Source organism: Tripterygium wilfordii, chromosome 14 (genome assembly GCF_013401445.1).
Source record: "Tripterygium wilfordii isolate XIE 37 chromosome 14, ASM1340144v1, whole genome shotgun sequence".
Taxonomy (NCBI): Eukaryota; Viridiplantae; Streptophyta; class Magnoliopsida; order Celastrales; family Celastraceae; genus Tripterygium; species Tripterygium wilfordii.
Window position 1 is genome coordinate 11,062,057 of NC_052245.1, and position 12,906 is coordinate 11,074,962.

Genomic DNA, 12,906 nt, shown 5'->3' on the forward strand with positions numbered 1-12,906 from the left:
TATATTAATATTTCATAGTTAATCACTTAATCTAATGGTACATAATATTAGTAATTATATATTATATCTCAATGGTCCATATTTAAAGACATTATAGTATTAAATATTATATATTATATATACCGGTCCGGTCCAGTTAATCGGTGGTTACAAAAATTCCAAACCATATCTGGACCGACTTAACTCGGTTGGTTTCGGTTTTTGAAACCGTTTGACCAAACTCGGTCAACTAACCGATCCAAACCCGACCGACCGGTCCGCTTACCGGTTTTGGTCCGGTTTTTGGTTTCATTTGCACAGCCCTAGTCGATCTATAGGCCCATGACCTTTACAAAAACCCAACAGGCCCAAGGTTTGGACAACACCCAACTTAGCAAAGGCCCACGACCTTTATAGTCGGTCTATAGGCCCACAACCTCCACGAAACCCAACAAGTCCATGGCCAAGAAGCTCTCTCATAGGCCCATGGTCCAATCAACATAGACCTGAAGCTCATCCAACTCCACTGCCTACATGCCAATGGTGGGAGTCATGTGAGTCAGATGCCTATAAATACTCACGCCACATTTAAGGGATCCGATTTTAGAGGTATCTAACTCTCTCTCTCTCTCTAAACAGTATTATTCTCTCTCTCACTAAAATCTTAATCATATTATTGACTTGATCGTCGGAGCTTTATAGGCTTGCACTACACTATCGTCAAGTTTTCACGATCAATTGTCTTTGCGATCTTTGCAGGTTGTTGATGACCTCTTATGATATTACATTAATTGTAGATTCTCATGTCTATAGATCACAATGTGAGTCGAATGCTAGATTGTTGGTCGGAGATGAGTGGTTGATGAGCACCGTTATCTCGTAGAGATTGGTAAGTTATGTACAATTTTAAACTAAGGTGGAGGATTTAGTGGGATCACATCATGTGTAAAAGATAAATGAAATATTTGTGAGTTTGAATTGCGGATCAGAAAAATATTCATGAAAGTGAGTTCTAAACCGATATTTCGAGGGATTATTAATACGGACCACATGGACAGTCAAATTATTCATTCAAATGAAATGACGTTTAAGTTCCACCAAATCCTCAAATATTCTTTACCAACTTTCCTAAAAAAATAATAATAATAATTCTTTACCACCTACCTAATTCATCATCTAACTATCCAACGACTACTTGCGTACTTGAGTTAAGCATTCAACCATGGTTTGGTTAAAGGCTTCCCCCTTAGTAGTTCCGCCAAACGCACCGTTTGGTGATTCTAATGGAAACGCACTATTTAAATGAAATCAAATTTGTACCGCATAAAATCAATTGTATTTTATTCTTTAACGTCTATAGCCACTGTGTACTAATTTTCAATATCATTTACGTGCATCTTTCAAGGTTATAAAAAATACTCTTTAAAAAACATTTTACAGTTGATTTTAAAAAATGTTTATAGAAATTAAACCATTTACATCTCAAGTCCAGGGAAACTTGAGAATCACGAGTAGCTCAGATGACACTCATGTGCGTGATATTTTATAAAGGTTTCGAGTTCGAACCTCTCATTCCCATCCCTTGTAATTAAAAAAACAAAAAAAAAAAAAAAAGAGTCCAGGGGAACTTTTCTATGCCAAATCTGGGACCCGGATGGCCTAATTATTTGGCTACAAAATTTCTGAACAAACAAGATGAATTAAAGCTTTAACATTCTCCTCAGAAGAAGACGATGACTAAATAACATCATATGAAAGGCAAAGACCACAAGATGTGACAATTTAGAAGACAAAAAATGGCCCATGTTTAAATTCATTTGGGCTTAGTGTTTCAGGACCCAAGAAAAGAAATCAAAGAAGGCCCATGTGTAAATTCATGTGGGCCCAAATGTAACACCTAACCTAACTAAGCCCACATGACTCGGGCCAATTTGATATCTTCCGCGGGCCCATGTCTGACTACTCAGTTCTCAAGATTAACTCATAACTGAGAATCACGAGTAACTCAGATGATGCTCATGTATGTGATATCTCATAGAGGTCTCGAGTTCGAGCCTCCCCATCCCATTCTCCTGTATTCAAGAAAGGATTAGCTCAGAACTGTATATGAAAATTGAAATCCGATAGCAATAGTTATGGTTGCTGTTCCTTTCACGATTAGAGGGTGAGGTTTCCAAACCTAATTCAGAACAAGTAGCAGAAAAAAATGATACATCACGAAAGAGACCCTCCCCACCAACACCAAATAGTAGGAAAAAAATTGATTGATTGTTAGAGAAGTCATTGACAACTTGGTAATTACATCTACGACTACAATACTAATCCCAGACTCTTATAATTTGACACATGAATTCAATCAACTCGAGGTATTATCTGTTGATGTTATTGGTATATTTAAAAAAAAATTTATGTGTTATATGTATAAAGATTGAAGGGTAGAAAGAATGATAAAGGTTTTGGACTATCCTAAGGACAACCCAAGTTCAAGTCCTACTACTTACAATACCTAATATATAGGTCAAAGATGGGCCTTGGGGCTCTTGGGGTCTTTGATATAATCTCCTAACTTGTGTTTCTTTTTACAATAATTATTTTTCCTAATTTTATTTTATCAATAACTGAAACACGTTTTCCTTGATTCTCTCCTTTATGGTGAACGTTTCCCTGATTTACTGGTAAAAAATATATTCCAATGTTATTTTTTAAAAAATATATAACAAGGTGAAAGCTCTGATTTTAATATATCGTTAAGAAAGAAAGTCAGAAAAAACACAACAAAGTTCGAATAGTGTTCTGAGTGTGCAAAGATCACTGATACAAAGAGAGTATTCTGGGCTTGTTTTATCCTGGGGACGATGTAGCCGATTTGTTGCTTGCACACAAGACGCAGAGCCGCGAATCGTCTTAAAGAGAAAAAAAATGATACATCACGAAAGAGACCCTCCCCACCAACACCAAATAGTAGGAAAAAAATTGATTGATTGTTAGAGAAGTCATTGACAACTTGGTAATTACATCTACGACTACAATACTAATCCCAAACTCTTATAATTTGACACATGAATTCAACCAACTCGAGGTATTATCCGTTCTGAGTCAAAGACTCAAATGGTTTTATCATTTATTAAAAGGCGTTTCAAGTATTATGGAGATGGGACATCCTTATAAAATATTATGACTCAAAAAGTCCCACATCGATTAGGACTTACCCAATCAAGTGGTATATATAGGCAAAACCCATCATCTATATGCAATAAGGCCTTTTCATAACCTAAGTGAGTTGGGTTAGACCCATAGTAGATGGGTTTTAACCCCATAAGTTAGGCTTCGGCCTGTATAGTAGCTGGACTAAGGAGAAATAAAAGTAGCTGAGCCAAGGAAAAAACAAAACCCAACTATATAACTATGATATAAAACACGCGATGATTTGATTTTACCAAATCGATACACACGATGCATGATGGGCTAAGGAGAAACAAAAATAGCTGAGTTAAGGAAAAACAAAGCCCAACTACATAACTATGATATAAAACACACGATGATTTGACTTTACCAAATCGATACACACGATGCATGATGGGCTAAGGAGAAACAAAAGTAACTAAGTTAAGGAAAAACAAAGCCCAACTATATAACCATGATATAAAATACACGATGATTTGATCTTACCAAATCGATATGGGATATTTAACACAGACGAAAAGTGAACAAGACTTGAGTCTTACCTATATAACTATACTTCATCTATAAAAGGTGACTCCAAGCACAAACTTACGTGCCAATAGTGATAGCTATATATCATCCTCTATAAAAGGTAACTCCAAGCACAAACTTACATGCAATAGTAGTGAATTGTAAGCATCAAGCCTCTCCTTTTATTTATCCTTTCTACACCACTATCAAAATTACACATTTTTCTTTTCAATGGTGGATAGGTTTAAGGGTCCCCACTTGATTGGCACAAAACAAATTAAGTTATCTTTATATGTTGCTAATCTCTTGCAATAATCATATCAAAGACATTACAGATTAGGTTTGACCATTTTTAGAATCATATAGCTTCTATTTTCTTTTTGTCCAAAAAAGAAAGGAAAAACATAATCATGACGATTCAAAAAAAGAGGGTGGACGTTAATTTCCATGCATGGTAAGGGTGATGATAGAAGTGGTCCATTTGCAATAAAAAGTTGGCCAATTCTTCGCACACTCTATCAAGTGTGTGAAAGCCTAGGAAGCCCGGGATCTGTTGTAATTTTATTACAACAGGTTCCACTGTAATACCTGTTTTGAACATTAAAAATTTTTAATTTTATTTTTAAAAATTATAAATATGTAGTGTTCAACGCAATGAACACAACGATATATTTTTTGTTAGAAACAAAAATCAAATTCAACATGAAAAAGACACGACAATTCTATACCATCGGATATAAACTCAAAATATTTGATGTTTTTGATCACGATGAATTTGATTTTTGTTTCAAACAAAAAATATACCATTGGATTCGTTATGAAAAATTTTATATATTTATGATTTTTAAAAATAAAAATAAAATTTTTTACTACCCACAAAGGGTATTATAGTTTATTACAACAGGTCCCAGGCACCCAAAAGCGTACATGTGAATATGTACTGGAACCATATTGAAAGGATAAATTGATATGTTATCTTTCTTTCTCGGTTATCGAAAAAACATCGTCAAATCTACACAATAACCCACAATGTTTTAACATAAGTTTAAGGCACTTTGTAACATACTTTAGAAAAACATGTCCTGTAAAAAATACAAGCTTGACATCCTCTCATGAAAGGTTTAGCCGACACAAAAAGGATTGTAAATTTGTAATACGAATAATTTTGCATGGAGAAATAGAAGTAACATCTACCACACAAATATCTTATCATAGTGGGTATTCAAGAAACGGTATATGAATTTTTATAGTGTGTTTGGATTGAGGATTTGGGGGAAGGAAAAAGGGGGGAAGGGAAGAAAATCTTCTCCCTAATTCTTCTCAAATCCATCCCTTTAATGATTTCTTTATCTCAATCATCTTCAAAACCCTTTCCTTAATTTTTTATAATCTATCCAAATAAGGGAATTGGAAGTAAACTCTCTTTTCTTTCCCTCCTCTTCCCCTCAAATCCCTCCATCTAAACACACTATTAATGAATTTGAAAGAAATTGTATTGGGAGGAAATTTGTAAGGAATTCAAAACGGGTGATTGACTGATTGTCTTCTCTCGACAGAGCGAAAAATAAGAAATGGTTAGTTGTTATCTGAGAATTTTGAGTGCAGATTTGTCGTAAAGTAGATTGTTTTAATTTCAAAGCCTTTTGAGTTGTATTAGTTATTGTCTTGTATTCTTCTTTTTGTCAGCATGTCAAGGGTCCCGATGGACTTTTTGGCATCCATGTGGACCTCTAATACTCTAATTGGGCCACTTTTGATAAAGTTGTGACCCAATAATATAACAACCCCACTATCGTTTGCTTTATTTATTTATTCACACCAATCATATATTAATTATATAAGCTCTTTTTTTTGTTCTTGGACAAAAATGTATCTTGATAAAATAATGCAAAGCTGGCGTTAGTACAGACATATTGGACGTATGAAGGGGTTTAGTGTGTTAGGTTATTGTCATGAGCTGGTATGTAGATGGAGAAGTTGAAAATTACTTATAAGAGGAGCAGGTAAGCACTAGAAAATGAAATCTATGGTTTGCGTGGCCCACAAACATTCCTCTAATCTTACACCAACATTCCTCTAAATTTAAATAAATGGATGGAAGTTAGTGATGATCGATATCCTAGTTAATTATCACAGTTGTTGAGTTGTACGCAGATGATTTCATGTGTATCATGTGAGATATGTGGAGCCCACCAATTTACTTCAATCTTATGCGTCCAACTCAATAGTTGGAATAACTAGGATATATACCAACTGTTGGGGACTTCATCATTTTTGGATGGAAGTCTTCTGTCAAACATAATAGGCATTGTTAGTGACCCATTATAAGATTGATTATACATGTTTCCTATGACTTTAGCACTAACTTCAAACAAATTGATTGATTTATGTGAATGCTTTTCAGGGCAGAAATTTTGGACCCCCAAAACTTGAGCTAGATCCCCACAAAGAATTTTATCACACTTTCTTCTAGATGGATGCACTCATAAGTAGAGAGTATTTCATTTGTACACTGCATGTTAATGTGTACATGGGAGGATTAAATTCAAATCAACTTCTGTTTTTTTTTTTTGGCTAGCTGCATTGCTTTTGGGATCCAAAATAGTGGACTCCACTTATCATCCCACTCGTTCACACTTGATAGTGGTCATTACTTTAGACCTTATGTGAGAATTCGTGTATGTATGTATATATTATAAAGACTTATGTTTTCATCATTGATTTGAAACATTTGAAATCCAAAATAGTAGACTTCACTTATCATGTCACTCATCCACACCTGATAGTGGTCATTACTTTAGACCTTCTGTGAGAATTTCTATATGTATGTGTGTATATATACATATATAAATATGTATACATATACATATAAACTTTGCCCAACAAATATATCAACCTAATATGTGACAACGTATTGAGATCATATGGTTTTCAGCTTCTCTGCTCCATCTAATATAAAACTAGAAAATATTTTTTGTTATGCTTTTATGTATCTAATAACAAAGAGAAGGGTCTAATGTCATGATTTTAATAATAAATGACAATCCAAAATTTTGTCTATAATTTTAATCCTCAATTCATGTGATACGTGAAATACCTATTGATAAAAAATTGGAGGAGAAAACATTTTCCTTGGTATATTTTTTGTTACATAAGTTCACCAGACAGGGACAGTTTGGTAAAATAGTAAATAACAAAGATGAATATTATTTATATCCCATTTTTTATAAAATATACCCCATTCATCTTTTAAAAATATATTTAGATGGAGTATATTTAATAAAAAATAGATGTAAATAATGTTGATCAATAACGAATGGTAGACCGGTAGCAGAAACCCGCTGTCTACTTTTGAAATACAGGTCTTCCAAATGGAAAAAGAAAACCAGCTCCACTAATCCTAATCCCAGCTCCTACAAAAGTCGTAGCCTCTCTCTCGCGTACTCACTCAAACAGTAGATTCTCCAGTCTCTCCATTTTCCCTCCACTCACGCTTCCTCTCCTTCTCTCTACAGATCCACCCACGCCTCTTCTGCTCGTGCCCCGTCTCTCTCCACCACTGCAGTGACGATTTGATGATGTTTCCGCACCGAGACCGGTACTCTCTGCGGTACCTTTTTCTTTCTTAGTCGTGTGTCAGTACTCTTAATAGGGTAAGTTGACCATTAGCTACTGCTTCCGTATTGTTACCCTCTCGTTTGAGATGGGAAGATTTGAATATTATGCTGTAATTGAGCTCTGGGCCATTTCCACGAGCACTTAATAGACGCGAAAGCGAGCAGCAATGGTTGCAGAACCTTGGTTGCTGAAAATGGGTAACCAGGTGAGTTCTAACCTCAAACACGCGCTGCTTCTTGAACCTTACAAGAGAAGGAATCGGAGAAAACCAGAAGCCAGAGAGAAGGAGATTGTTGGTATTCTCTCATTTGAGGTCGCCATCGTTATGTCTAAGACGGTCCTGCTATTCAAATCACTTTCCGATTCCGAGATCTCCAAGCTCAAGTCCGAGATCTTGAACTCCCAGGGAGTTAAGAACTTGGTTTCTTCGGATGAAAACTTCCTTCTCGAGCTTGCTTTAGCGGAGAAGCTCGACGACCTGAACAGGGTTGCTGGTGTTGTTTCTAGATTGGGGAAGAAGTGCACTGAACCTGCTTTGCTAGGGTTCGAGCATGTTTATGGGGACATAATGAGTGGAGTCATTGATGTGAAGGAATTGGGGTTTTTGGTGAAGGATATGGAGGGTATGGTGAGGAAGATGGAGAGGTATGTGAGTGCCACCGCGAATTTGTACAACGAGTTGGAGGTGTTGAACGAGCTGGAGCAGGCAGTGAAGAAATTCCAGCAGAATCAGCATGAGGAGAGTCGCAAGGCGTTTGAGCAGAAATTGATTTGGCAGAAGCAAGACGTGAGGCATCTCAAGGAGATTTCTATTTGGTCTCAGACTTACGATAAGGTTGTGGAGTTGTTGGCGAGGACGGTATGTACTATTTTTGCCAAGATTTGTGCGGTATTTGGGGATTCTGCTTTGAGAACTGGCCATCTCGAAGGGGGTTCCTCTCCAATGAAGAATGATTATGGACATGTATCGGGTGAAATTGGAGAGTGCCTGCAGGTGCAAGTGGTTTCAGGGCCGCTGAGACGAATTCTTAGCAGAAGCAATAGTGGTTGTCAATCGGGTCTGATTGAGAGACCTGCGATGGTGAAAAAGGGGAAAATTTTGAAGTCTCACATTGGTTTACAAAGAGGAGAAACTGCATTTATTCAACATGAAGACTATAATTTTCCATGTGGGACTAGTCCGGGGAGGCTAATTATGGATTGCCTTAGTTTGAGTAGTTCGGTTTCAAGGTTTGATGATGAAGACGATGTTGATCGTGAGGACCGAAATAGCCACATTTCGCGTTGTAGTGGTGTTACTAATGGTGGTTTCAGAAGTGAGCATCCTAATCATGCTGATTGTTTTGGTCCAACCCAACTTGGGGTTTCTTTCAATGCAGATCAAAAGCAAGCAAAGAATAATGTGCTAAGTAGCACATGCTTTGGTCCCAACAGTAGGTTGACTGTTTATGCTCCCCCTTCTACTGTGGGAGGCTCTGCCCTGGCCTTGCATTACGCAAATGTTATAATTGTCATAGAGAAGTTACTACGCTACCCTCACTTAGTAGGCGAGGAAGCTAGAGATGATTTGTATCAAATGTTACCGACAAGCTTAAGAAAGACTCTGAGGACTAATCTCAAGTCCTATTTCAAGAATTTCGCGATATATGATGCTCCGCTTGCTCTTGATTGGAAAGAGACGTTGGATAAGAGATTGAGTTGGCTAGCCCCATTAGCACATAATATGATCAGGTGGCAAAGTGAGCGTAATTTTGAGCAGCAACAAATTGTTAAGCGGACAAATGTTCTTCTGCTTCAGACGTTGTACTTTGCTGATAGGGGGAAGACCGAGGCAGCTATTTGTGAACTTCTTGTTGGATTGAATTATATATGTCGCTATGAGCAGCAGCAAAACGCACTGTTAGACTGTGCAAGTAGCATTGATTTTGATGATTGTATGGAATGGCAGTCTCAAGGCGGGGTTTCTTATCTCAATTAGTTATATTATCAAATTCGGATGGCTGAAGCAGGCTGTATAGACAGTTACTGACTGTTGATATATGTGTGAAGACATTTATGATTCAGCAAAATGAGAATACGCTTTGCTGAATTGCCTTGCTGTTGGATGCTGGATTTGATTAATTTCTTTCACTGTCAGGTATGGAGAATTTTTGACATAGATAGTGACTTTTATTAATGAAGAAGCAGCATCTCTGTAGAATGTATACATGCATTTCTGTACAGTTCATAGAAGTTTTATGAAGCATTTATTTTCTGAGTTACTACTTCTTTGCCATGCCTGGTGTGATGTTTTGTTTGTTTAGTGGCTGAAATTGGTGATAAATAAGTTCGTTTAGTTTCTAATGGCTATCAACGGTGGATTATTCAAACTGGTGTTATAAGTAGAATGTTCATGGTTTATATGTCCATGCATATACATTGACGTACATGATGTACATTAAATCATGCCGGAGGGAGTAATAAAAAATCAACAGAACAGGATTATGTGTGGAGTCTCAAGAATGAATTGATTTGAGATTTCCCTGAAAATTCGAAAGGTTTGTACTTCTGAAATGACGATTGGCTGGTGCATTTGTTTCCAGAAGGCTATCAAGTTGACTGCTCTTGAAGTTCATATTTCTTTGTCATGAATATTCCTTTGAAACTGTCCATTTACAAACATCAGGACATACTGTCAAACTATAGCATAGTGCTGTACTCATATATTTTCTTTGTGTACTTTTGGAATGGTTAATTCTTTTCTGCAAATCCTGGGAGGATGACTCTTATATTTCGATCTTTCTTTATCTTATTCTATTGTTATTATTAGAATGCATCTTGTACTGGCTTCCATTAGCTGTAGTCTTGAAATGAAGGCAGGAGGTTATTGAGAAAGATGGGAGTTGTTGAACCAACTTGGAAACGTCTTAAGTGATGAAGTTATTTGCATAAACTTGACAATAGTCTTTCTTAGTCGAATATTTGAAAGCTGTTATTGTTTGTCTATTTATTTATTTAGCTACAAGCAATTGCTGCATAACAAGCAACGAAAAGTACTGATTTGTTTGGTGGATGGATACGGGATATCTGTGTTTTTTTTTTCCTTGATTAGCAGTTTCTTCATTTCGAGTTCTCTAGTCTTTTCATAGGGAAGAAATCATTTGGGGTATGTGCACATGATGACATGAATGTGTAGAGTATGGACTCTCATTGAAGGCAGTTAGATCTTTGCTATCCCTTTGTTTCTATTCTGCAGTTTGGGTTATTGTTTCTTTGTGTGATTTATATGCTTCATAGACAATAATATCAATCTTGGTATTAATAACATCGTACCATTACAGAAGAACAGAGAGAAGAGGCAAGGAATGTGTCATGCGGCATTAATTAAACAGAGGGTAGAAGAGGGCATTGATGGTGTAATAAACGAGCTCCCTTTGTCCTCACGATGTGGTTGGATGCCATTAAATTGATGGAACGAGGTCAAGAGGACCCTCTTGAGTTTTGTGCTTGGTGACATACATTCAGTAACTTCAGACATTCCTCTCAGGACCCAAACCAGATTCTGATTTCTACCAAAATTAGGACGCTTATTTAGTGTCAGACTCAAGACCCGGCTGCGCATGATGGTGGTAGCGGACAAGTGAAATATTTGCGAACCCGATTTACTAGTCCTTCAAATACATGGTTCAGTTGATGAATTTTTCCCCCCTTCTCATGTTAATGTTTGCTTCCCCTCCATTTACAAGCTCCTGTAAATTAACCTTTTCTTTCACAAATTATTTCGATTGTAGAAATGAATCAATATAAAGATTGAGTTGTGTAAACCACTTGGTGACAGCGTAGTTAGTTATCTTTCCGGACTTAGACCTATGGTGCCCGAGGACGCGAGTTTGAAAATATTTTCTTCTGTAATCCTGGTTTAGTGTGCTTGTCTCACTTTCTGGCCTCTATCCACATGAATTTTGATCTAGTTTTACTTGTCATCAGCATGGTGCGAGTTGTCTGACAATTCGAGATAAATGCCTCTCAGCTATCCAAATGACATGTTGGACTTGATGGTTCTTAGTTCAAACAAAATTTACGTAAAGTTGTTGATCAGGGTGCGGGTGCCGCACCCGCACCCTGAACCCTATAAAACCTTATGAATGTAAACCTTAAACCCTATTAACTATATAACTATAGTCATGTTATAAACTTAAACCTAACCGATAAAACACTAAACCTATAAAATTATACTCTAATAATATAAACCCTAAACTCTAACACTATAAAACCTTAAACCTTTTGTTTTTTTTTAAATGGGAACCCTAAACCCTATAAAACCTTATGAATGTAAACCCTAATCCCTATTAACTATATAACTATAGTCATGTTATAAACTTAAACCCTAACCGATAAAACACTAAACCTATAAAATTATACCCTAATAATATAAACCCTAAACTCTAACACTATAAAACCTTAAACCTTTTGTTTTTTTTTAAATGGGAACCCTAAACCCTATAAAACTTTATGAATGTAAACCCTAAACCCTATTAACTATAATATAGTTATAAATTGAACCCTAAAATTATAAATCCTAAACTCTAACATTATAAATCATATTATATGCTAAATTAGTAACACATTCCACATAATATAAATATATAATAAATATAAATATATAATAAATGATTAGAAGATCATGTTGTACGATATGCTATTATTTATTATTGATTAGGTGATAAATGATAAAATGATTAAAAGATGAGATTATTTATTAATATGTCATTATTATTTATTAAAATATATTTATGTACTATAATTCTGGGCCATGGATCTAAAAAAATCAATGGCGTTTGGGCTTTGGCCCAAAATATAAGGTTTTTGTGTTTTAGCTTTGAGCTTTGACTTTGACCCAAAATATTTGGAATTAACCGAACCGACTGAAATTCAAACCGAAATTTTAGGTTAACCGAACCGATGGTTAACCGTCTAAAAAATGATGGTTCGGTTAAATGGATGAAATTAACCGAAAAAATTTAGTTAGGTTAAAAATATGTCCATAACCGAACCGACCGACCGATGCACACCCCTACGGGTGCGGGTGCGGGTGCGATGTTATGGGATATCTACCTCGGCCCGAGACAATGTACTTGTTAGTTGCAGTCGGTCTTGTAGTAGTAGTATGTTCATTCGTGAACGGGCTTTAGTGGCCCAACCCATTTACAACTAACGTTGTTTAGGGCTATGGGCCTCTTGAGAGATAGCTCATAACTTATTAAAAAGAACTTACGGTTCCTCACAGTTCTGTGAGAGTTAATACATCACCGGCCAATCATATACAGCCTCACTGTCTTGTGTCACTAGCCTAGTCAGTTTTATTGTATTTTTTTAGCCCCAATCGGAATTCAAAATTCGCAGCAAAGTTTGATTTCCTCCGAAGTCTCGGTGAACGATCGGAGACCGCAGCGATGAGCTACAGAAGGTTCGACGATTATCATGCGCATTTTCCTTTTTTTTTTTATTCAATCTTGAGTCTTGACAATATGTGTTCGGTTTAGAATATTCGTGTACTTCCTAGATTGTTTGCATGGATAATCACTTCGTTTGGGTCATGAAGATCTGTTTATCGTTGCGTTATATTGGCTTTTCTAG

General features: G+C 36.3%; 1 protein-coding gene across 3 annotated transcripts; it reads left to right on the plus strand.

The window, feature by feature from the left end:
* The first annotated feature begins 7,052 nt into the window (after positions 1-7,052).
* Positions 7,053-11,205, plus strand: LOC120014933 (protein PSK SIMULATOR 1-like). 3 transcript variants are annotated; one of them, XR_005471653.1, is made up of 2 exons: positions 7,053-9,427; positions 10,611-11,205. XR_005471653.1 is itself a non-coding variant. In XM_038867068.1 (2 exons), the coding sequence occupies exon 2, from the start codon at positions 7,457-7,459 to the stop codon at positions 9,266-9,268; it is 1,812 nt and encodes a 603-aa protein (XP_038722996.1). In that variant the 5' UTR covers positions 7,053-7,319; positions 7,351-7,456; the 3' UTR covers positions 9,269-9,631. The 3 variants fall into 3 exon arrangements, 2 of the variants coding, with proteins under 2 accessions (XP_038722996.1, XP_038722995.1); XM_038867068.1 differs by lacking the exon at positions 10,611-11,205 and having other exon boundaries at positions 7,053-7,319; positions 7,351-9,631; XM_038867067.1 differs by lacking the exon at positions 10,611-11,205 and having other exon boundaries at positions 7,053-7,316; positions 7,348-9,631.
* The last annotated feature ends 1,701 nt before the right edge of the window (positions 11,206-12,906 follow it).